The sequence below is a fragment of the Dromiciops gliroides genome, chromosome 6 (assembly GCF_019393635.1).
Source record: "Dromiciops gliroides isolate mDroGli1 chromosome 6, mDroGli1.pri, whole genome shotgun sequence".
Lineage (NCBI taxonomy): Eukaryota > Metazoa > Chordata > Mammalia > Microbiotheria > Microbiotheriidae > Dromiciops > Dromiciops gliroides.
This window is the reverse complement of record NC_057866.1, coordinates 165,132,420-165,158,146: the sequence shown is the minus strand read 5'-3', so window position 1 is coordinate 165,158,146 and position 25,727 is coordinate 165,132,420. Positions and strand designations below refer to the sequence as shown.

General features: G+C 34.1%; 1 protein-coding gene across 1 annotated transcript in view; it reads left to right on the top strand.

The window, feature by feature from the left end:
- LRBA (LPS responsive beige-like anchor protein) overlaps positions 1-25,727 on the top strand; it is a 762,673-nt gene that overhangs the window by 407,600 nt on the left and 329,346 nt on the right. The window contains 1 exon segment of the mRNA XM_043969784.1: positions 24,767-24,891. Within this exon segment, the coding sequence (XP_043825719.1) occupies positions 24,767-24,891 (125 nt within the window).

Here is a 25,727-nt window from a genome sequence, read left to right as displayed (position 1 = left end):
ATTTTCTCTTGTTATCTTTCAACACTCCCTGTTTTAAAAAAAACAAAACCAAAAATCCCCCTTGTAACAAATGAATTTGGTCAAAACATATTCCCACATTGGCCAAGACCATATAAACACACACATATGTAAATATATACACATATGTACATAGATAGATAATATATGATTCATTTTAATTTGTGTTCATTTCCTTCCTGTCAGGAGGTTAATACCATATTTCATTATTATTATCTGGGATCATTATTGGTCATTTTATTAATTAGAGTTCTTAAAGCTTTCAAAATTATTTATCTTTACAGTGTTGTTATCCTTACATAAACTGTTCTGGGTGTTCTTCACTTTGTATCAGCTTATGCAAATCTTTCCAGGTTTCTTTGAAACTGTCCCTTTGGTCATTTCTCATAGCATAATATTATTTCATTACATCTATGTAATATAATTTGTTCAGCCATTCCCTTGATTGGTACTCCCATAGGGCTCAGAGAGCATGTGCAATTTAGTAACTTTGGGGGCCTAATTTCAGTTGCTTTCAAGAATTGCTTTATCATTTTTCAGGCCGTGCATTAACATTTCTCTTTTCCAGGAGCCCCTCCAACATTTTTCATTTTCTATTTTTTTCATTGTTGATCTGATGGCTGTTAGATAGAACCTCAGTTTCTGTTCTGTGCGTAGTCCAACTCAGGCCTAGTAATTTAAGTTTAATGTTGGAAGAAAACGAAACATTGTAAGTCATTCAATAATTAACTCCCCAAAATATTTGCTTTGCTATAGTGGGAGAGTGGTGTTCAACAAGGATAGTCATTGAGCAGCCAGCCCTGCTGGTTTCTTAAGCTTTTTCTACTCCTGATTTCTTTTTGCTTAAGAAATTTTTACAAAACCCTGGGTATATAGATATATAAAATAGGTATAGTAACTTTTTGCTGTTGCCAAATTTTTTGTGCCTCCATATGGGTCATGACCCACAGTTTTAGAAGCTTTGTCATAGAGGACACCTCAAGTTCATTCAGTTGAGCAAAGCTTCTTTGCCTAAGTTGCTTATTGTATTCTATCAGATGTAGTGTCTGGAGCTCCTTGTGACTGTTATACTGTCAGCAGTCTGAGCCTTTAGTTCCCTGAGCCAACTAAGTCTTGAAGATCATCTCAATTCCGTTTATAGAAGAGCTATCCCAACTTTCTTACGGGCAAGAATTTCGATACTGTTCCTACTTGAGTTGTTTACTTTATATTTCTAGTGATTTGGAATATTTTCTCATATGGCTTTTGAAAAGTATTTTTATATTCCCTTCAAATTACCATGGGTGTACTTTACAGAACTTTATAAAATAATACCAGAATTCATTTGGAAAAAAACAAAAGATCTAGAATATCAAGAGAAATGATGTAAAAGTGGAGAGAGAGTGAGTAGCAGTTCCAGACCTCAAACTATGTTATATAGCACAATCATCAAAACCATCTGGTATTGATTAAAGAACAGAGATAGATTGATGGAACATATTACACAATGGAGATGGAGAAACAATGGAACTCAGTAACCCAGTGTTTGACAAAGTAGAAAACATAAATTACCTAGGGACATATTCCCTATTTGATAAAAACTTCTGGGAAAATTGGAAAGCATTCTGGCAGAAATTAGGCTTAGACTCACACCTTACACCTTACACCATATTCCACAATACAATCTAAATGGTCACACAACTTTAATATTAAACATCATTTAAAAAAAGGTTAGAAGAGAAACATCACATATTTCATAGCTATAGGAAGAAGATGTATTAACTAAGCAAGAAATAGAGGTAAGTACAAAAGAGAAAATAGATAACTTTGGTTACTTGAAGCTGAAAAGTTTCTCCACAAACAACATTAATACATCTGGGATAAGAAAGGAAGTGATAAAATGGGGAAAATATTTTGTATAAAATTTCTCTGAAGGGTTAGGTATACTATATATCATATATACTATATATAGAGACTATTAATAAACATATACGACTAATAGTCCTCCTCTAATAGATAAATGGTTTAAGGGATTTCAACAGCCAGTTCGCCAAAACAAAACAAAACAAAACAAAAACCCAAACCCCAAACCTGCAAGATATTTACAACCACATGGAAAAAATGCTCCATATAATTAATAACAAGAGAAATGCAAATCAAAACAACCCTGAGGTTTTACCTTATATACCCTTCAGGTCCTCCTGAATCCAGGGCCAGTGCTTTACCCACTGTGCCACCTAGCTTCCCCAAATGGCCAATTCTTTTTTTGGGGGGGGGGGCGCAGGGCAATGAGGGTTAAGTGACTTGCCCAGGGTCACACAGCTATTAAGCAGTCCTCCTGAATCCAGGGCTGGTGCTATATCCACTGCGCCACCTAGCTGCCCCTCATACCCTTCAAATAAGCAAAAATGACAAAAAATAGCAACAATCAACGTTGGAGAGGTTGTGGGAGAATAGTCACACTAATGCATTGTTGGTAGAGCTGTGAAATGGTATAATTATTTTGGAAGGCAATTTGGAATTATGCAAATAAAGTGACTTAAATATCCATACCCTTTTAACCATAGACTACATTATTAGGTTTATATCCCAAAGAAATTAAATCACTGATATGAAGTCCCTATACATTCCAAAATATTTATAGCAACACTTTTTGTGATAACTAAGAATTGGAAACATGAAGAAGTCCAACTACTGGGAAGTGGCTAAACAAATTGTGATACATGCTTTTCTAATTTTCTAATTTGTTTATGATATGACCTTTTATATCTATTTTATGTATCTATCTACGGGTTATATTACTTGGTATACTATGATGTGTTTATCTAACCCTAATTTCTGTCATATTGCTTTCCAATTTTCCTAGCAGTTTCTGGTGAACAGTCAGGTTTTATCCCTGTATCTGGGATCTCTGGGTTTATTGAAAACTAGGCTATTTCACTGATTGACATTGCTCTCTTTTAATTAGTACCCAAATCATTTTGATGATTATTGCTTTATAGAATAGTTCGAGATCTGTTATTGCTAGATCCCCTTCCTTGCCACATTTTTTTATTATATTCCTTTAGGTTCTTGATTTTTTTGTTCCTGTAAGTGAAATTCATTAATTTTTCTATCTCAATTAAATAATCCTTTGGAATTTTGGTATGACTAAATATAAGCTTATTTTAGGTGATAGTCATCTTTCTTTCTTTCTTTCTTTCTTTCTTTCTTTCTTTCTTTCTTTCTTTCTTTCTTTCTTTCTTTCTTTCTTTCTTCCTTTCTTCCTTTCTTCCTTTCTTCCTTTCTTCCTTTCTTCCTTCCTTCCTTCCTTCCTTCCTTCCTTCCTTCCTTCCTTCCTTCCTTCCTTCCTTCCTTCCTTCCTTCCTTCCTTCCTTCCTTCCTTCCTTCCTTCCTTCCTTCCTTCCTTCCTTCCTTCCTTCCTTCCTTCCTTCCTTTCGGGTCAGTGAGGGTTAAGTGATGTGCCCAGGGTCACACAGCTAGTAAGTGTCAAGTGTCTGAGGCTGGATTTGAACTCAGACCCTCCAGAATCCAGAGCCAGTGCTTTATCCACTGCACCACCTAGCTGCCCCCCGATAGTCATTTTTATTGTATTACCTTAGACTACATGTGAACAAGTAACATTTCTCCAGTTACTTAGACTTGCCTTTATTTCACTGAAGCATATATTGGAAACTTTACATGAACTAGTTCAAAGTGAGCTAAGCAGAACCAAGAAAGAAAATACACAATTATTATAACAATTTAAGGGTAAAGAACACCACTAATAACTAAATAATTAAAGCAAGTGCTAAGAGATTTGAGATTGTACCCTTATTGGTAGAGGGAAAAGTCTCTAGGTAAGGAGTACTAGAGATGTTGAAATGGTTAATTTCTTCATTAGTTTTGTTAATCTGGGTTTTTTCTTTTTATTTCTTGTTATAAGTGATGGCTCTCAAAATAAGAGAGAAAAGGATATTTGGGAAAATGTAGCAGAAATGAAAGATATCTTTAAAAATTTAGACATCCCTAAATTAGACATAAATTTGTTTATAAAATAACCTTAATATAGAATTACCAGTATATAATTACATTTAAACTCATAGAATCATCTGATTTTATAACCGAGAAGATTCCTCTGATCATGTTAACTCACTCTTACTTGAAACATGAATGTTCTAGAAATAAATTTTAGAGAATCAGCAAATTACATATCTATAGGAATTTTTTGTGGAGCTGAAAGATAAATACAATTAAATAAAAGTTATAAATTTAGTATTTAATTAAATATTGTTTTCTAAATATTATAAAATATTATGCATAGGCATTCATAAATTTCTTCTGCCAGATTCAAAACTCTAAGTTGAATAGATCTGAAGGAAGTTGAATTAAAATTTCTGCCTTTTCCCTTTAGAAAGAGTCTGTGCTATGATTGATAAGGTACCTTGAGAAGGCTTCAGTTTTTCAAATATACATAATGTCCAATCCAGAATATCTCTTCTGAGAATCACTGTCAAACACTGGACTGAAGTGTACCCAGCATCTTACTTCATAACTTCTAAGAAATAGGAAGATTGACTGATTTAAGATTTGTCACTCCTTTCATATCACCTAATGAGCACTGAAATGACCAAAGTAATGGTTAATATTTGATATGGAAAGGAGTTGAAAGTATCACAAAATAGGAATTCTAAAAATATATTAGTATATTTTTATTTAACTTTGGTTCAGTAAAAATTGACCATTTTTCTGTTACAGGCTTTTTTTTTAACATTAGGAAAATCAATCATTCAAGTGGAGTATTGAAAAGTAAAAGTTTAGCTAAAATAAATAAAATTAAACAATGTTCTCAATACAAAGAAAAACAAGAAAACTGGTGGCGTAGAAATTTTCCAAAATAATAACTTTGTTTATTTTTTTATAAAGTAATAAACATTTTTATTTATAGTTTTGGGTTCCAATTTTTATCCCTCTTTCCCTTCCTCTCCTCTCACCTCACTGGGGCATAAGCAGATATAGGTTAAACATCTAAGATTATATGAAACATTTCCATATTAGTAATTTTTTGTAAGAAAACTTGATTAAAAGAAAAAAATGAAAGAAAGTGAAAATGGCATGCTTCAAACTTCCATCAATATCAGTTCTTTCTTTGGAAGTGGATAGCATGTTTCATTATTAGTCCTTTGGGATTGTCTTGGATCATTGTGTTGTTAAGAATAGTTAAATCTCATAGTTCTTCATCAGTGTTCCCTTGGTTCTTCTTTCTTCACTGTACATCGGAGGATACAAGTCTTTCCAGGCTGTTCTGAAATCATCCTGCTTGTCATTTCTTATAGAACAATAAAATTCCATCACCATCTTATACCACAACTTGTTTAGCCATTCCTCAATTGATGGGAATTCCTTTGATTTCCAATTCTTAGGCACCACAAAAAGAGCTGTTATAAATATTTATTTTCAAAGGTCTTTTTCTCTTTTGGGAGTTGTCTTTAGGATATAAACCTAGCAATAGTATTGCTGAATCAAAGGGTATGCACAGTTCTATATCCCTTTTGACTTAGTTCCAAATTGCTCTCCAGAATGGTTGGATCTTTTCACAACTCCACCAACAGTGGATTAACATCCCAGCTTTCCCACATCCCATCCAAAATCCAATATTATCCCTTTTTTTGTTATATTTTCCAATCTGATAGGTGTTGTTTTAATTTGCATTTCTCTGGTCAATAGCGATTTAAAGCATTTTTTCATATGATTATAGATAGCTTTGATTTCTCTGTCTGAAAACTGCCTGTTCATATCCTTTGCCCATTTATCAATTGGGGAATGACTTGTATTTTTATAAATTTGATTCAGAAATATTTGTTTCAAAAATTCCCAGTTTTCTGTTTCTTATATTAGTTTTGTTTGTGCAAAAAATTTTTAATTTTAAATAATCAAAATGTATTTTATATTTTGTTTTACTCTATCTTCATCCCTGATTGTTCCTAAATTCTTCCTCTGCCCATAAATCTGACAAATAAATGATTCCATACTCTCTTAATTTGCTTATGATATCATCCTTTATGTGTAAATCGTGTACCTATTTGAACCTAATTTTAGTATACAGTGTGAGATGTGAAACTATACCTGGTTTCTGCCATACTATTTTCCAGTTTTCCCAGAAGTTTTTGTCTAATGAGTTTTTGTTCCAAAAGCTTGGATCTTTGGGTTTATCATATACTAGATTACTATAGTCATTTACTATGGTGTAATTTTTACCTATTCTATTCTACTGATCCACCTCTCTATTTCTTAGCTAGTACCAGATTGTTTTGATAATTAATTACAGCTTTATAATACAGTTTGAGATCTGGTCCTGCCAGACCACATTCTTTCATAATTTTTTTTTCATTGATTCCCATGATATCCTTGAACTTTTGTTTTTCCAGATGAATTTTGTTATTATTTTTTCTAGCTCTATAAAATATTTTTTGCAAGTTTGATTTTTATAGTACTAAACAAATTAACTTAGGTAGGTTTGTCATTTTTATTATATTTGTTCTGCCTACCCATGAGCAATTAACATTTTTTCCAGTTGTTCAGATCTGACTTTATTTCTGTGAAAAGTGTTTTGTAGTTCTGGTCACATAGTTGCTTTGTCTTGGGAAGTAGAATCACAAGTATTTTATATTGGCCACAGTTATTTTAAATGGAATTTCTCTTTCTATCTGTTGTTGCTGGACTTTATTGCTAATATATAGAAATGTTGATGATTTATGTGGATTTATTTTGTATCCTGTAACTGCTAAAGTTGTTAATAATTTCAAGTAGCCTTTTAGCTGATTCTCTAGGATTTTCTAAGTATAGTATCATATCATCTGCAGAGTGATAGTTTTGTTTCCTCATTACCTATTCTAATTCCTTTTATTTCTTTTTCTTCTCTTATTGCTATAATTAATATTTCTAATACAGTATTAAATAATAGAGGTGATAATGGGTATCTTTGCTTCATCCCTGATTGCATTGGGAAGGCTTTTAGGTTATCTGCATTACACATAATGCTTGCTGATTATTTTAGATAAATAATACTTATAATTTTAAGGTAAACTCCTTTTATTCCTATGCTCTCTAGTGTTTTTGATAGGAATGGGTGCTGTATTTTGTCAAAGGCCTTTTCTACATCTATTGAGAAAATCATATGATTTCTGTTACCTTTTTTATTGATTTGGTCAGTTATGCTGATGGTTTTCATAATATTGAACTAGCCCTGCATTCCTGGTATGAGGGCCAAAATTTGATATAAGGAGCATTATTTGGGTGACTCGCCTTAATATTGGGGTCCCAGAAATATGAGGGACCTTTTAGGTTCACCCTCCCCTCTGAACTGCCCTTTTTAGATATTTCTCCCAGGCCAATAAGAAAGGAGCCTTTAAGCTTTAATTCACAAAGGGATCAGATTTTATTACTTGGGAATTAAACAACAAAGGTGAAACTAATAAAAATCAAAGACAAGGAAATAGGAAAAAAAAATACAGATAAATACTTTTAACTCTAAATTTAACCTATGCAATCCCCAGATCATTTCCAATTAAGCTAATACAAAGGAATTTAGGGTTTTCCGTAATTAACTCACCAAAGCCTGGAAATCTACAATTGCTTGTGGAAAAATAGCCACCCGAGACAGAGAACTTGTGCCACCACTGCAAGGGGAGAAGTCCGAGAGACCGCATTCCAGAAGAAGCCTAGCGTTCTGGAAGTACCCTCTGCCTCCCTTCAGGGATTGTTCAATCTTTCCTCCCCCAAAAGGGGAGGTCCTTCAAAAACTGTGTATGGAGAGTTCTCCTTCTGACCTTAGTAGCATAGGTAACCTCAGGGTGGGCCGGGTGTGGCCCCTTCCAAATGAGTCAGCTAAAAACTGCAATATTAATCTTTACCACAAATAATTTTTACCACACTGGTATAAATCCCATCTGGTCATAGTATATGATCCTTGTGATATATTGCAGTAGTCTATTTGCTAGTATTTTATTTAAAATTTTGGGGGCAGCTAGATGGCACAGTGGATAGAGCACTGGCCCTGGAGTCAGGAGTACCTGAGTTCAAATCTAGCCTCAGACACTTAACACTTACTAGCTGTGTGACCCTGGACAAGTCACTTAACCCCAATTGCCTCACTAAAAAAATAAATAAATAAAAATTTTTTTTGCATCAATATTCGTTACCAAGATTGATCTATAATTTTCTTTCTCTGTTTTGACTCTTCTTGCTTTGGGTATCAGCACCATATTTGTCTCATAAAAGGAATTTGACAGGACTCCTTCACTTATTTTTTCAAATGATTTATATGGTATTGGGATTAATTGTTATTTAAATGTTTGGTAGAATTCACTTGTGAATCCATCTGGTCCTAGGGATTTTTTCTTAGGAAGTTCACTGAAGGCTTATTCAATTTTGTTTTCTAAAATTGGCTTATTTAAATATTTCATTTTCTTCTGCTGCTAATTTGAGTAATTTATATTTTTGCAGATATTCGTCCATTTCATTTAGATTGTCAAATTTATTGGCATATAATTGGGCTAAATAGTTCCTAATAATTGTCTTAATTTCCTCTTCATTGGTGGTGACTTCATCCCTTTCATTTTTGATACTAGTAATTTGGTTTTCTTCTTTCCTTTTTTTGATCAAATTAACCAATGGTTTAATCTGTTTTATTGTGTGTTTTTTTTTCATAAAACCAGCTTCTAGTTTATTAATCCAATAGTTTTCTTACTTTCAATTTTATTAATTTGTCCTTTGATTTTCAGGATTTCCAATTTGGTGTTTAGTTGGGATTTTTAATTTGTTTATTTTCTTGTTTTTTTAGTTGCATGCCCAAATCATTTATCAGTTTTATCTCTATTTTATTGATGTAAGCTGTTAGGGTTATCAATTTTCCCCTAAGAGCTGCTTTGACTGCATCCCATAAACTTTGATATGTTGTCTCATCATTGTCATTTTCTTTAATGAAATCATCAATTGTTTCTGTGATTTGTTCTTTGACCCACTTGGTTTTTAGAGTCAGATTATTTAATTTCCAATTTGTTTAATTGGGGGGGGGCAATGAGGGTTAAGTGACTTGCCCAGGGTCACACAGCTAGTAAGTGTCAAGTGTCTAAGGTTGGATTTGAACTCAGGTCCTCCTGAATCCAGGGCCAGCACCTTATCCACTGCACCACCTAGCTGCCCCTCCCATTGGTTTTTAATCTCTCTTTCAATTGTCTGTTAGTGAATGTAATTTTTATTGCATTATAATCTGAAAAGGATGTGTTTACTATTTCTGCTCTTCTGTATCTGGTTATAAGGTTTTTATACCCTAATAAATAGTCAGTTTTCATGTAGGTCCCATGTACTGCTGTATTTTCTATTCCTGTTCAGTTTTCTCCAGAGAGCTATGATATCTAACTTTTCAAGAATTGTATGCATTTCCTTAACTTTTTTGTTGTTTATTTTTTGGTTAGACTTGCCCAGTTCTGAGGGTGGAAGGTTTAGGTTCCCCACTAGGATAGTTTTATTATCTATTTCCTCCTTTAACTCATTCACCTTCTCCTTTAAAAATTTAGATTCTATACAATTTGGTGCATATATGTTAAGTATTGATATGACTTCATTGTCTAAGGTACTTTTCAGCAAGATATTGTTTCCTTCTTTATCTTTTAACTACATCTATTTTTGCTTTTGCTTAGTCTGAAATCATAATTGCTACCCTTGCCTTTCTTTGTTTCAACTGAAGCATAATAAATTCTGTTCCAGCCTCTTACATGTACCCTGTGTGTATCTCTCTGCTTGAAATGTGTTTCTTGTAAACAACATATTGTAGGATTTTGTTTTTTAATCCATTCTGCTACCTGCTTTTGTTTAATGGGTAAGTTCATCCCATTCACATTTATAGTTATGATGACTGTTTATTCCTTTCCATGCTATTTTTCACCTGTTTATCCCCCCCACTCTAATCCCCCATCCTCTCCGTTCTCACAAGTGTTTTACTTATGATCACTGCCTTCCCTAATAACCCCTCCCTTGTATCAGTCCCCCCTCCCCCTTCTATTATCACCGTCCCTTTTTAAACTTCCTTATATTTAAGATAGATTTCTATATCCAACTGAGTGTGTTATTCCCTCTTTGAGCCAACATTGATGAGAGTAAGGTTTAATTTTTGCCCATGCTCCCCTCTTCCCCTCCATTATGATAATTCTTTTATGCCTCTTTGTGTGTGTTTGGGGGGGGAACAATTCACCCTATTCAATCTCTCCCATTCTTCCATGCAGTTTCTTTTTACCCCTTTATTTTGCTTTCTGGGTGTCGTTCCATCAATGTCACCTTATGACCACACCCTCTGTCTATATATATACCTTCTAATTATTCTTATAGTATAGTTAAGACTTACAAATATTATCATCCCTTCATATTACCTTATGACCACATCCTCTTTACGTATACCCCAGTTGCTCTTACTAAAGACTTACAAATATCATATACAACTAGAAACAGCTTAACCTTATTAAATTTCTTATAGTTTTTCTTTCTTGTTTCTTTTTTTACCTTTTTATGTTTCTTTTGAGTCTTATATTTGTTGGTCAATTTCTTTATTCAAATATGACCTTTTAATCAGAAATGCTAGGTAGGTGATTCTTGGTTGTAAACCTAACTCCTTTGCCTTCTGGAATATTATATTATATTTCAAGCCCGGTGATTCTTTAATGTGGAACCTGCCAAATCCTGTGTAATTCTGACTGTAGCTCCACAGTATTTGAATTTTTTCTTTTTGGCTGCTTGCAATAGTATTTCTTGGATCTGTGAGCTTTGAAATTTGGCTATGATGTTCCAGGGAGTTTTTACTTTGGGATCTCTTTCAGAGGGTGATTGGTGGATTCTTTCATTTTCTATTTTGCCCTCTGGTTATTGTGGTGGAGGTGATGAAAAGGTTTAAGGGATTAGATCTGGTAGGTAGTGCTCTTGATGAACTATGGACAGAGGTTTGACATCTTGGAGAGGAGGCAGCAACAATAACAACAACAACAACAAATCCAAAGAAAAAGAAGAGTAAGAAAGCAAAATGACTGTTGGATCAGTCTTTATAAATAGCTGAGGAAAGATCAAAAGTGAAAGTTAAAGGAAAACAGGAAAGTTATGTTCAACTGAATGCAGAATTCCAGAGAATAGAAAAGAGAGCTAAGAAGGTTATTAGAAGAAAACAATAGAATGTTAAAGACAAGAGCTCTCTTCAAGAAGATTAAAGATATCAAGGAAATGTTTCATGCAAAAATGGGCATAATAAGTCAAAAATAAGTGGTAGGATTTCACAGAAGCAGAAGAGATTAAGAAAAGGTGGCAAGACTATGCAAAGGGGCTATACAAGAGAGATCTTAACATCCATCACCAGTAAATATCTAGAGTCAGAAATCCTGAAGAATGAAATCAAGTGGGTCTTAGGAAGCATTGCTAACAACTAGACTAGTGGACCTATTGAAATTCCAGCTGATCTATATAATATCCTAAAAGATGATGCCATTAAAGTGCTGAAATCAATATGCCTGCAAATTTGGAAAACCTAACAGTGACCATTGGATTGAAAAACATCAGTTTACATCCTTATTGTCAAATGTTCAAATTACTGAGCAATTGCACTCATTTCACATACCAGCAAAGTTATGCTTATGATTCTGCATGCTGTGCTTCAGCTATATGTGAACTGAGAATTACCAGAACAGCAGTCTGGTTTATGAAGAGGCATGTGAACTCGAAACCAAATTCCCAACATTTCCTGGATTATGGAGAAAGTAAGGGAGTTACAAAATAAACATTTACATTTGTTACATTGACTACACTAAAGCCTTTGACTATGTGGATCACAACAAAATATATCAAATCCTCAAAGATTTGGGAGTACCAAATTATATAGATAATTTGTCTCCTGAGGAACCTGTTTGTAGGCTGAGAAGTAACAGAAGCAAACATGGAACAACTGATTGGCTTAAGGTTGGAAAAGGAATATGACAAAACTGCATATTGTCACCATATTTATTTAACTTTTATGCAGAATACATCACGTGAGATGCTAGTCTAGGTGAATCAAAATCTGGAATTAAGATTGCTGGCCAAAATATCCACAAACTGAGATACATATATAGTACCACTCTGATTGCAGAAAGTGGAGAAGAATTAAGAAGCCTCTTGATGAAAGTCAAAGAGGAGAATATAAAAGCTGGCTTGAAGGTTAACATAAAAATCAAAGACAAAAACAAAACACTAAGATCTTAGAAACTGGTCCCATCACTTCCTGGCAAATAGAGGAAAAAGAAATGGAAGCAGTGTCAGATTTTATATTCTTGGGCTCAAAGATTACTTCAGATGGTGACTGTAGTCATGAAATTAAAAGATACTTTCTCCTTGGAAGGAAAGCTTTGGCAAATTTGCACAGTATACTAAAAACCAGAGACATCATCCTGCAAACAAAGGTCCATATAATCAAAGCTATGGTTTTTCCAGTAGCAACATATGACTGGGAGAGTTGAAGTACAAAGAAGACTAATCACCTCAGAATCAACAATTTCAAATTAGCGTGCTTGAGAAGACTTTTGAGAGTCCCTTGGACAGCAAGGAGGTCAAATCAATAAATCCTTAAAGAAATGAATTCAGGCTATTCACTGGAAGGTTATGTACTGAAGCTGAAGCTTAAATACTTTGGCCACACAAGGAGAAGACAGGATTAATTGGAAAGGACCCTGATGCTGGAAAAAACTGAAGTCAAAAGGAAGAGGGGATAGCAGAGGATGAGATAGATTGATAGTATCTTGGAATCAATGAACATGAACTTGGACAGATTTTGAGAAATAATGGAGAATAGAAGGACCTGGCATGATATATAATAGTATATGGGATCATGAAGAGTCAAATATGACTGAATGAGCAAATGGCAGCAGCAACAGCAGCACCACCACCACCAACCGTCATGGTGGTTGGTTGGTTGGTTGTTACCATTCATTGTAATATAATTTCATTGTCTCTGTTTATATTCTGGGTTTTTATTTGTTTGTTTGATAGCATGATTGTAACTTCTTTTTTTAAAAAAATTCATTTGACTCATAGTAAATCATGTTATAGCTTCTCGTTTTTATTCCATGGATGTCTTTGCTTTTTAAATCTGTTTCATGTAAGCAACATATTGGGAGGCTTTATTTTCTTATCCAGTCTGTCACTCTTTTATTTCATTGGATTGTTGAATCAATTCATACTTAAGTTATGAGTTAGGTTTATACATTTTCTGCCATTTGTTTCCCTAGTATTTTTTTTCTCAGTTAGAATTTTTTTCTTCTACTCCCTCTTTCAATGCAGTATTTTATCCTTAACATTACTTTTGTGTAATCTAATTTAAAACATCATTATTCCCACAAGCTATCTTTCCCAGAGCTCTCAGCAGTGAATTCCTCTAACTAGCAAATTAAGTGATAGATTGCCAAAGTATTATTGTGGACGTTAAATATATAAAATGCACTAAGATACCAAAATATTTCTGAAAACGTGAAGCACCTTTATCAAGCTTTACTTAAAAAAGAATAAGTGATTCCCCAACCAGTAAGGTTTTAGAATGCCTGTTTAGCCTAGATCTATATAACTATTTTTTTCATTAAGATAGCCTAGAGATCTGGAATGTGATTTATAGTTGTTACTTGGTAAATGGAGATTTTGGTTAATATTCCTCCTATCTATCTGCATGAAAAGCACGATGGATTTCAGTTTGTGAGATAAAGCATTCTCTTATATTCTATGATGCCCTGTACTACCTGAACATTATTTCATCAAGATTTATGCAGAAAGTGAAACCCTTCTAGAACTTAAACACTTTTATCTTCTATGTGACAGTCCAGTGAAAATGTTTACTGCTTTTTAGGAGGTAACCATTTATTTAAGTTGTAGCTAATGCCTGGCATGAATTTTTAATCTGAAGAACAAGAATAAAAGATGGTTAGATATAGGCTTTTGAAAAAACAGGTTGAATAAAAGAATTTATCAACAATAGGAAGTATTTATGGATTTTTAATATTTGAAGCCTTTTTTTTTTAGTTAATTTTATTTATTCTTTGGAGGCACTTTTATCAAACTATCATAGGATGATGAGTTAACAAGAAAAGGTGAACATTTTCTAGGATGTTTGTCTTGTAGCAATTTTTCCTTTTAAATTTAACATTCTTTTGATATTTTAGATTTAAACTGGAATTGTAGGGGGAGAATAAGAGCAGTCAGTAAAAAGATCTAAATAATTTTGACTCATTCAAAAATATCTGTGTTTGAACTCAGTATTTATGGCATAATTAGATATCTACCACTGGTTTAATAGGAAAATGTTATTTCAGATTAATTTTTAACATTAATGAATTAATATGAATTTATTTGGAAGTCAGAAATCTGGTCATTTATTTTATTTAATTCATTAAGTAAAGGCTGTATCATTTTAGATCTAGAGACTCTCCTCATCAATATGATGAAGGAGGACAGGCTTATAATCCTGGGTGACTTTAATGTTTGAGCGGGCACAGACACCCAGACACAGCAGGGAGTCTTTGGGAGGAATGGAGTGGGAAAGAGCAATAGCAATGGTCACCTACTACCAAAGACTTGTGTATCTTATGACCTCATTACCAATACTGTCCTCCATTTACCTAAATGGAAAAAAACTGTGGATGTACCCTCCTAGTAAATATTGACATCTAATAGATAATGTCATTGTATGGAGAATAGAATGTGAGAGTGACAAAGGCAATGTGTGGCACAGTGTCGGCTGAATCATAGACCTATCCTCTCCAAGCTAAATACTCGCATTCAACAAAAGCGGTAGCCCCCAAGGCAAGATGAGTACCAGTAGAATTAATGTCAACATATTAGAGAGTGCCTTGTTATGAATACCTTGTTACTAACTTGGAGGGAAAGCCAACACACTGTTGATAACAGTGGAACAAAAACAGAGTGGGCAGCTTTCAGAGATTTGGTTGCATTTATTTATTAGAGCCAGAATACTCACAAACATCAAGATTGGTTTGATGAAAATGATGGGGAAATTCAGAAGCTGCTAAATAAATAATGAGAACTCCACAGCATTTACTATCAGGATAGTTTGTTTCTCTCTAAGAAGGCAGTGTTTAACTCTGTCAGAAGTGTAACATTCAAGTGAAGATTAGAGAAATGTAGATTTCTTGACTCAGTGAGAAGGCAGATGACTGAAATTTTCCCGGTTACATAATCAAGAGGAGGTTATCCCCCCAGATTTCAAGGATACCTCCATTGTCCATCTTTATAAAGGAAGGGAAAATTGGTTTTCTTGTGACAGTTGAGGGGGGGAGAAGGGTTTCTCTCTTAGTCATTGCTGGCAAGATTTTTGCCAGAGTCCTCCATGATAGGCTGATCCTTCACTTGGAAAGATGGTGAGTCAGTGTGGCTTAAGAATGGGCTAAGGAATGGTCAATACAATGTTTGCTGCCTGACTACTCCAGGAGAAATGTCAGGAATAGAATGGAGGTCTGTACACAAAGTACTTTGATATGACCAAGGCTTTTGATACTGTCACTTGTGAGGGCTTGTGGAAGAACATTGCAAATTTTGGTTGCCCAGAGAAGTTCATCAGGATTGTACATCAGTTTCACGATGGCATGAAAAGGATTCTGGATATGAAAAGGATTGAAATGAAAAGGATTCTAGGTTCTGGATAATGGATGATGCTCTCATGCTTTCCCAGTTTGCAATGGAGCGAAGCTGGGCTACGTGCTTGCTCCCATGCTTTTTAGCATGATCTTTTCAGCAATGCAATGTTCTTGGATGCCTTCAACGAGGATGAAAACAGCATCAAGATCAGCTACCACACTTATAGTAATTTTTTTTTTTAACTTGGAAAGGTTACAAGTCAAGAATAAAGTGGAAGCAGAGTTGGTGTGTAACTTTTTGTTTGTAGGTGATTGTGCTCTCAGTGCAGCCTCTGAGGCTGAGATGCAACAGAGTATGGATTGATTCTCGGGCACTTGTGCTAATTTTGACCTGACAATTAACAAAGAAATCAGAGATTTGGTCAGCACCACACCATCCATATGTGAAATCATCAGTTACAGCAAATAGAGAAATTTTGAATGGTGTGGATAAGTTCACATATCTTGGCAGTATACTTTCCAGGTCTGCACACATAGATGATGAAGTTGATGCACGCATTACCAAAGCTGGTTCAGTGTTTGGGAGGCTATGAAGGAAAATGTGGTAGAGAAGTGGTATCAGGCTCCCTACCATACTGAAAGCCTATAGAGACATTGTGCTTACTTTATTGTTGTGTGTCTATGATGCCCGAACAGTCTACCAGTACCATGCCAAGAAACTGAGTTACTTCCATTTGAATTATCTTAGGAAGATTCTGAAGATCACCTGGCAAGATAAGGTAGCAGACACTAGGGTCCTTTCTTGAGCTGAACTGCCAAGCATTCAAATTCTACTTCAGAGAGTGCAACTCTGATTGGCTGAGCACTTTGTTTGAATGCAAAGGTGTACTTGCCTAAAAGGCTATTTTAGGGAGAACTCAGACAAGTCAAGTTCTTATACGGAAGTCAGAAGAAGTGATACAAGGACACTCTCGAGGTTTCTCTAAAGAACTTTAGTATTGATTATGAGATAAGGGAGTCACTGGCACAGGACCACCGAGCTTGGCATACCTGCATCAGACAAAGTTCTTTGCTCTATGAGCAAAGCAGAATTGTAGGAGCTCAAAAGAAAATAGGAGACGCACAAATTTAGACTTCTCCATTCCAAATGTTCATATGGACTATTTGTGCCCAACCTGTGGTACAGCCTTTATTTTTTTTGTGTGTGTGTGAGTCAATGGGGGTTAAGTGACTTGCTCAGGGTCATGCAGCTAGTAAGTGTCAAGTGTCTGAGGCTGGATTTGAACTCAGGTCCCCCTGAATCCAGGGCCAGTGCTTTATCTACTGTGCTACCTAGCTGCCCCCGATAGAGCCTTTTGAGTTTCTTTTGGTCTGATCAGCTATAGTTGGACATAGTGTACCTTGACCACAACATCCTGATGTTATTGGTCTTCTTTGTGTACAAAGGACAACAATCATCCATATAGTGATATGTACATATACACACACATATACACATTCATGTATACTCACACATCACATGTATTTATATGTACACACAAATATATGTGTGCACACATGTATATACTATATATACATATATTTATTTGTGTATGTACACATATACACATATAAAATTTCATGTGGCTTAAAAATTTTATCACCTGTATTCTGGTGATGAACTCTAAAAATGATTCAAATGTTTGTTCAGTAAGTGTGTGTGTATGTGTGAGACAGAGAGGGAGAGAGATCTACTGTTTTTGCTCCTATTTCTGATCTACTCAATTACTGAAGAAAATCCCCAAAATGAGAAGATGGGGTCCTCTACAAATTTATGTTGCATAATTTTAATTGTACCTTTACTGTAAAGCAGTTTTTTATACATCTCTAATTGATATATAAAATAATTCCCCATACCACAACATTTTTCCAAAATCTTTTCATTTTCACTCAAACTTCCCACTGACTCCCCTTCCCCTACCATCTCAGCTGATAATATTGCCTCATATTTCACTGAAAAAAAAATTGAGACCATTTGCAAAGAGCTTCCTTTTCTCCTCTCCGCATCTGACATCACTCAGATGCCTTCTGCAACTATTTCCTCTTTCACTCCTGTCTGACATAAAGGAGTAGTATGTTCATTTCCATGGCCAACCATCTCAGCTTCTCCACCAGAGTGCTCTATCATCTTTGTTTTCACTAATATCAACCACTCCGTGTCTATTGACTGATTCTCTACTTCCTATAGACATGCTGATGTTGCCCCCATGTTCAGTTGATCTGTGTTGCTCTTATTTCATATCTCTCCTTTATGTGGCCAGATAACTTGAGGAGGTTGTCTACAATAGATGATTCCATTTGCCTCTCAAATAGTGACTCTTCTTCCTCTTCTCTCTCACTTTTAAAATCTGTGCATTCTAGCTTCTGACTCTCATCATTTAATCGAGGGGAAAATTTCTCTATTATAACTTTTTCAAGGTCACTTATCCTCTTCAAGAAGAGGATTCATTTAGAAGTATCATTGGATGCTAAAACTGAAAAGAACCTTAGGGACCATCTCTCACAGTTTATTAAGGAAGTTGTTGTAATCTACAGAGATAAAATAGCTTGCACAGAGATAAGGTAGTTATTAACAGAATTAAAACTAGAATAAGAACTTGGTACTAGTGCATACTTTTCCCCACTATATCATGGTTTCTTGTTATTTATATAGCATTGATACATGTGAGTATATCACTACTAGTATCTATTAGAACAATAGAATTTTAGAAGTAGACAAGACTTTAAGAATCATTTAAATCAGCACTTAAAGTTGGAATCTATGCTTCAACAAGTACTTAGCTAGTTTCTGCTTGAAATCCTGCCATAACAAGAATTCTGTATATACTAAGAGAACTCAATTCATTTTTGTAAGCTCCCATCATTAGTTCTTGTTAAAATGTATGACATGCTGTCTCCTTGTAATTTTTAACCATAGTTACTGGTTTTGTCCTCAGGAGTCAACATAAATCCAGTCCATTTTCCAAGTTAGGATTTTTCAAATATTTGAAGACAGCTTATTTTGTTTCCATGAGTGTTTTCTCTTCTTTAGGTAAAATATTCCTAGTCGCTTAAATGATTGTTGTATAACATGGTTCTGAGTCTCATCATCAAACTGATCATATTCCTGCATCTGTAATCCTGTTTACCAATGTACCTCTTAAGATATGATATGAAAAACTGAACAAAACACAACTAGAATCATCAGACTTGATAGGATCATAGGGTCACAGATTTAGAGCTGTCCCAAACCTTGGAGGCCATATAATCCATTGAAAATTAGGCCCAGAGAAAAGTCAAATGGCTTGCCCAAGGTCACCCAGTCACTAAAGTAGCAAATCAGGGATTTGAATTCTTGTCTTCTTACTCAAAATTTAACACTCTTTTTACTGTACCATATTGTGGCCTCATTCCTTCCTTCCTTCCATCCTCTTTTTCTCTTTTTCCTTCTCTCTCTCCCTTTTCCTCTTTGTCCTCTCCTCTTTCTTTTTCTTTCCCTTCCTTTTTCTACTGCTGATAAAAAGTACAATTTTCAAAAGTAAAAATTATTTCATTTTTTTGTGTCTGTATCCCCATTACTTAGAATGTAGTAGAGATTTAGAGTGGGACTACTTTTGTCCTTGTTTTAAACTCTATATTTCTATTAATGCAGTGTGAAAGTATACTAAACTTTTTTTTGAAACTGATGTCATTGTTGTCAACTTGTTGATTAATGCTGAGCTAATCCACCAAAACTATCCTTTATTTGAATTCTTATATAAGAATAGTATGCCATTACACTCATGCACTATAATTTCTTCAGCCATTCTCTAATTAATTAGCACCTCCTTAAATTCCATTTCTTTGTCACCACAAAAAGAGCTAAGATTTTAGATATATAGGACCTTTTCTACTTTTGTTTTACTTTCTTTGGGATATAGGTCTACTAATGGTATAGTTAGATCAAAGAACATACACTGTTTTGTAACTTTTAGATTATAATTCCAAATTTCTTTCTAGAATAGTTCTATTATTCACAGTTCTACTAGCAGTCTGTTAATTTTTCTGTTTTCCAGAAACCTCTCCAATATTTGTCATTTTCCTTATTTTTAAATCATCTTTGTCAATCTGATGGGTATCTGGTGGAACCTCAAAGTTGCTTTCATTTGTATTTGTCTAATTATTAGTGATTAGGAGCATTTCTTTTTCATATAACTTCATACCTTGGATTTCTTCTTCAGAAAGTTCATGTCAATATTTTTTGATTATTTATCATTTGGGGACCTAGCTCTCATCCTTTATATTTAAATCAAATAAGATCAACAAACATTTTTTTAAATTCTTGCTTTCTCAAAAAAAAAAACCCACCAAACTTGTTATACAGATTTCTTGCCCAAATTAATGATTTTTTTTCTAATTTTAACTACATTACATTTATTCATGCAAATCCTTTTTTATTTCACATCTACAGAACTGTCCTTTTTATCTTCTCTGAACTCTATTTCTTTTGGGGGAGGGGGTAGGCCATGAAGTTTTCCCCTCTCCATAGATCTGAAAGATAATTTCTTCTTCGCTTCTCTAATTTTATGATATCACATTTTAAGTGTAAGTCATGTATACTTTTGGAGTTTACTTTGGTACTTACTGTGAGATATTGATCTAAACTTAATTTGTGCCAGACTGGTGAATATTTTTCCCAGAAATTTTTGTCAAACAGTAATGCCACATCTCAGTAACTAGGGTCTTTGGTTTTATCAAATACTAGGCTACTGTGCTAGATTGCTTCTGTATTTTGTGTGCTTTATCTGTTCCACTGATCAGCCTCTCTATCTTTAGCCAGTACCAACTTATTTAATTGATCACTGTGTTAAAGTATAGTTTGAAATCTAGTACTGATAGACTCCCATTTCTTCCACCTCTTTTCCAATATTACCTTTGACATTCTTAGGCTTTTGTTCTTTCTTATGAACATCTATCATATTTTTCTAGTTTTATAAAATAATTCTTCAGTAGTTTGATTGCTGTGACACTCAATGAAATTAATTTAAGATATTGTCATTTTTATTCTAATGACTCAACTTACCCTCGAACAATTAATTTTTCTCAAATTATTTAGTTCTTTATTTCTGCAAAAAAAAATTGTTGAATTCATGTAGTTCCTGGATATATTGTTAGATAACCAAATCTTTTATATCTTCTGTATTTTGAATGGAATTTCTTTTTCTAGTTCTTCATGGTGGGTTTTGTTGCTAATATACAGGAATGCTGATGATTTATGTGGATTTAGTGTATATCCTGCAACTTTTCTGCATTTCAGCCAACTTTTTACTTACTTTTTCGCATTTTTGAAGTCATCATTGTCTGTAAAACCTAGTTATTGTATTTACTCTTTTCTGTATTTATTCCCTTTATTTCACTTTCTTGTTTTATGGTTATAGCTAGCATTTCTGCATTAAATAGTACTGATGATAATTTATATCTTTGTTTTACCCTTGATCTTGATCTTATTGTAATGGCCGCATTACATTATAACACACTAAAACTTTTTGAATCTCTATTCTTTCATATACTTTGTTAATTGCTCTCCCTTGCTTTGAGCCATCCACAAATTTTAAAGGTATACTATTTTTTTTTTTGCTCCCCATCATTAAAATGTTTAACAGAATATGACCAATTGTGACTAAAATTCTGGGTGGCCTCAACCTTTTCGAGTTAGCCTAGAATGATAGCAGTAAGTGTTAGCTGATGAACAAAATAATGATTATTTTTTGCAGTGGCTTTCTAAAATGAGAAAGTAGTCTGGATGTAGTGTCACACACCTGTAATCCCTGCTACTTGGTGGGGCTGAAGTGGATGCTTCATGATCTTGGGAGTTTGCATTAAGTTCAGCCCCATTATGGTGGGGAAGGATGGAGGAGGGTACTGCAGGCTACAGTAGGGTAGGAGGCAAACTGTAGTGAGGTGTAAATGGAGCAGGTCAAAACTTTCATACTGTTCAATAGTGGGTTTTGGCCAGTGAGTGTCACTGTGTGTCAAACCTGGTCAAGACTGAGAGACTCTTTTCCTCCCCTGGTCAGCCCTCCCACACCTACCCCACAGATGATTTAATTTGTAGGTCCTGTAAGATAAAGGGAAGACATTCTGGTGTGGAAAAAGCCCTAGATTAAGAATCAGGATACTAATATCTAGTCTCATTTCAGCCTGTTTTTCCTCATTTGTGAAATGAGAAGTTTGGATAAAAATTTTTCTAAGATTTCTCTTCTAAAGTTATAATGAGAAACACAATTTTGCTTCCAAACAGATTTAAATGTAATAGACACATGTGTTTGGGGGAAAATATCCATAAGTGATATTGTATTTTGTTATACCACGGTATCATATTAATAATATTTGAGAATATTGTAAAAACTACCTTGCCAAGAGAAAATTGTAGCACGAATTAAGTACTTTTCATTTAATAAGTTTGAGCAGTGTGTGTATTTTTTGCATTACATAAAGTTACATTATCATGAGAATTTGTTCCTGTGAGAACCAGTGATCACTCCCTGATGTATATGTCTATGTCTGTCAATATTATTATTTGGTATTTTTAAATGCTTTATATTTCTTATGTGTTTCTAATGCCCCGAAGATAAATTTAAATATGATATTTTGTTGATTCTAAATTTGGGTTGCTATTTTTATAAATATTAAGAGTTATTTGATAATTAGTAAATTATATGATAATTTATTCCAGTTTTTTACATTAGAATAAAAATTATTACACATATGCTTTAATTTCCTTTGAATTAGTCTTAACTATTCATAAATATGCCAGTGTCTATTGTCACCCAATTTTGGTATAATTTTATTATGGGAGCTTAACAGCTCTAATAATTTTAATTGTTATCTAGAAGAATAACATTATTTAATTTGATCAAAAGTACAGCAGGATGGATGAGTGACAAATTAATAATTTACCATCTTTTCACAATACTGTAGCATGGAATATTAGAAAGATTGATGGCAAAAAAGGTTAACAAATTTTAGCAGCTTTCATTAGCTTTACATTGTCATATGTTTGTGGTAGACTGAAATAAGCTTTGTAGGAGATCCAGTCTAGGGAACTAATTACTTGTGCCGATTGCTGTACTGATGAATAGACTTTCATTGTATCTTTCCCCTGAAGATGAGCAGCAGTGTGTGATTCACGGCTGCATCCTGGCTGATATTTGATAATAATTTTAACAGATAAATGTAGGAAGGCAGAATGATGAAGTACCTATCCTGGCTCTGTGACTACCAAAGGCATCCACAAAGCCAGCCGTGTTCTGCCTTTTTAAAATATCTCTAATGGGAAATTTTAAGTTATTAATTGAGCTTCAAGTAAATGTCTTTTCTTCATCTATACACATACATATATTATAGAGTATTTTCATTATTCTTTTCAGGAAATACCTTTAGTTTTTATTTTAAAATTAAATAATTGACCACATCATATCAATGAAACTGTAGGAATGCTGTTATACACACATATGCTATATGTATGTGTATGCACATGGACATAATATATATTAATTATAGATAAATTTAAATAACAGGAATATGGTATGTTTGCATTTCCCTCCCTGCTTATATCATATTCTTTTCTCTCCTCATAGTAATGATCAAAATCAACAAAGGAAATATTTGGTATCCATGTTTTTTCCATCCCAGTATTCTCATATAAAGATTACCAAAAACAGTGTAGGCCTATCACTTTTAAAAAAAAAAATAGCTATTGAGAAAATTACATAATTTATTGCATATTCTCTTCTTGAACTGAATTTGAATGACTTAATTTGTAAAATTACAGTTCTGCAGACCCTGCTTTATTTTTAGATTTATTCTTTGAAATACAGGGAATATCAGTATCATTTTTAGTATTTTGAGCTGTAAATTGGTCAAGGATACTAATTTGTCACAGCTGACAGGCACACAATTTTATTAGCTCATGAAATACTAGTGAGGTTTTATTTTGTATTTATCATTCTAGGAGAAGTTCCAATTATGGAGAAATTTTTTATTTTACCATTGAAATTCACAGATCTTCAAGCTTTAGATTTTGGGGGGGGGTAGTAAATTACACCACAGGTGTTTCCCTTCTATGCTGCCTTGCATATTAGGATTTTTTATTTTGTTATGTTCCTAGAAAAATTTTCCAGTTTTCTAGTTAAGAATTAGATTTTAAAAAAAAACATATCATTACAGAAAATGCTTTACATATTTGAAGAAATGTGATAGAAGATAAATTTAGCATAACCTTTAAAAAGTAAATTTCAAGAAGTATGTTTTCAATATAGCAATTATTGCACATCATATAGCATGTAGTTTTTAATTAAATATAAAAACATAGTACATGAAACAGAAATCCAGTCTGATTTGCTTGAAAATAGATTGCTATTTCACTCTCCTGCAATGGTTTATTTAAAAACAGTAAATGGAAAAGAAATGCATTTTCTTGTGTTGTTCTAAGCCTCAGGGGCTAAATGTAATGAATATTTTAAGAGATTATTTTAATTAAATTCCTGCACATCTAAACAGAGCAATATTTTATTATCACATACATAACCATGTAACTGAGGTATTCATTAAAGTTAACACTTTCTGGACCAAGCATTCATAGTATGATTTACTGACCTTGTGCAAAAAGGCACAAATTAGGAAGAAAAATGAAGGGGGACAGACTTTGATTAATATAGGTAATGTTATACCATATTTATAATAGCCTTTTCCCTATTCTGGTTTATAAATGCAGTCACTGAGAAAGGTGCCCTGCTGAGGCTGAAATGAGGCTGAAATCGGAGCACATGCCACTAGAGTGTGGGGAAACTGATCACACTGTCAGCAATTCATTTCAAAATGATGTATTTAGTGCTCATTTCACCTTCCAAGAAAAAAGGGAAAGGAGTTCCTTAGACTGGAAGGTGATATTGTTATTTTCAAGGACATACCTAAGTAAAAGATTGCAGCAAGGGGGGGGGGGGGGCGGTGGTGTTTAACAGGGATTGGATGGGGAGAACGAAAAAAGGGCAGAGCAAACAAGGAGAGCTTTATGCAGAAATCCACTGCTACCACGCTGTTTGATAATTGCTAACATATGTGGCTTCTCTGTTTCATTGTAGTCGTCCTCGTGAGTTCTGGCGCCTTGACTACTGGGAAGATGACTTGCGGCGCCGACGACGATTTGTGCGTAACCCTCTTGGATCGACACATCCTGAAGCGACACTAAAAACAGCCGTGGAACACGGTCAGTGTAAAACCACTTCTTGCCCATAGCAGCAGGTACAGTACTAGGTAATGAAGAACAGAGATTCATTACTGCAAGGCCTTGTAAAACAGTTCAACACTACATTTTAGAGTTATTTTACCCACAAATAAAACAAGTAGTTACTTTTTCATAGACAGCATAGTGTCTGTAACCTTGTGCTGTTAAGCGTATGCACACAATATGTTACAAATGCAACATTTTTATAACGGACCCTTTGTCTGTAGAATGAGAAGGTAAAATTATTTTTAATGACACGTTTAGCTTTGAGTTCATTGCCTTCATCAAGTAAAAGGCCACTAATTAATTTAATGACTCTAATATTAGAAAGAAAACATTGCTAAAACCTAATACATTTTGAATCATTCCTGGGCATATATATTTTTTCCTTAACTGCTGAATTTTAACTTGAGATTCCAGTGAGAGGCGGAGGGATGGTAATAAATGTCCAAGTACCCTGGCCTAGGTAGTCTGTAAGCCTTGATTTGTAGATGGTAATGATAGATGGCTAGAAGAAAAAGAGAATAGACATTATTTTCCTATGGTACTGTTCTGCATCATGTTATTATCAAAGCTCAACAAAACATTTTCCTCCTTTTTCGTGTAATGCATATCGCCCCAATTCTCATTCAGGAACAATTCTTGGAAGCTATTTGATAAGCCAGTGGGAATGAATAAGTGGAACTACTGATTTATTCCTTTAGGTTTAATAATTTCCTTACTTTGATCATGCATTTAGACATATTATTTGATGATTTTGAAAGTTATTTAAGATATATAGGTAAGGAAACCATAAAATTTACCCACACTTAATATTA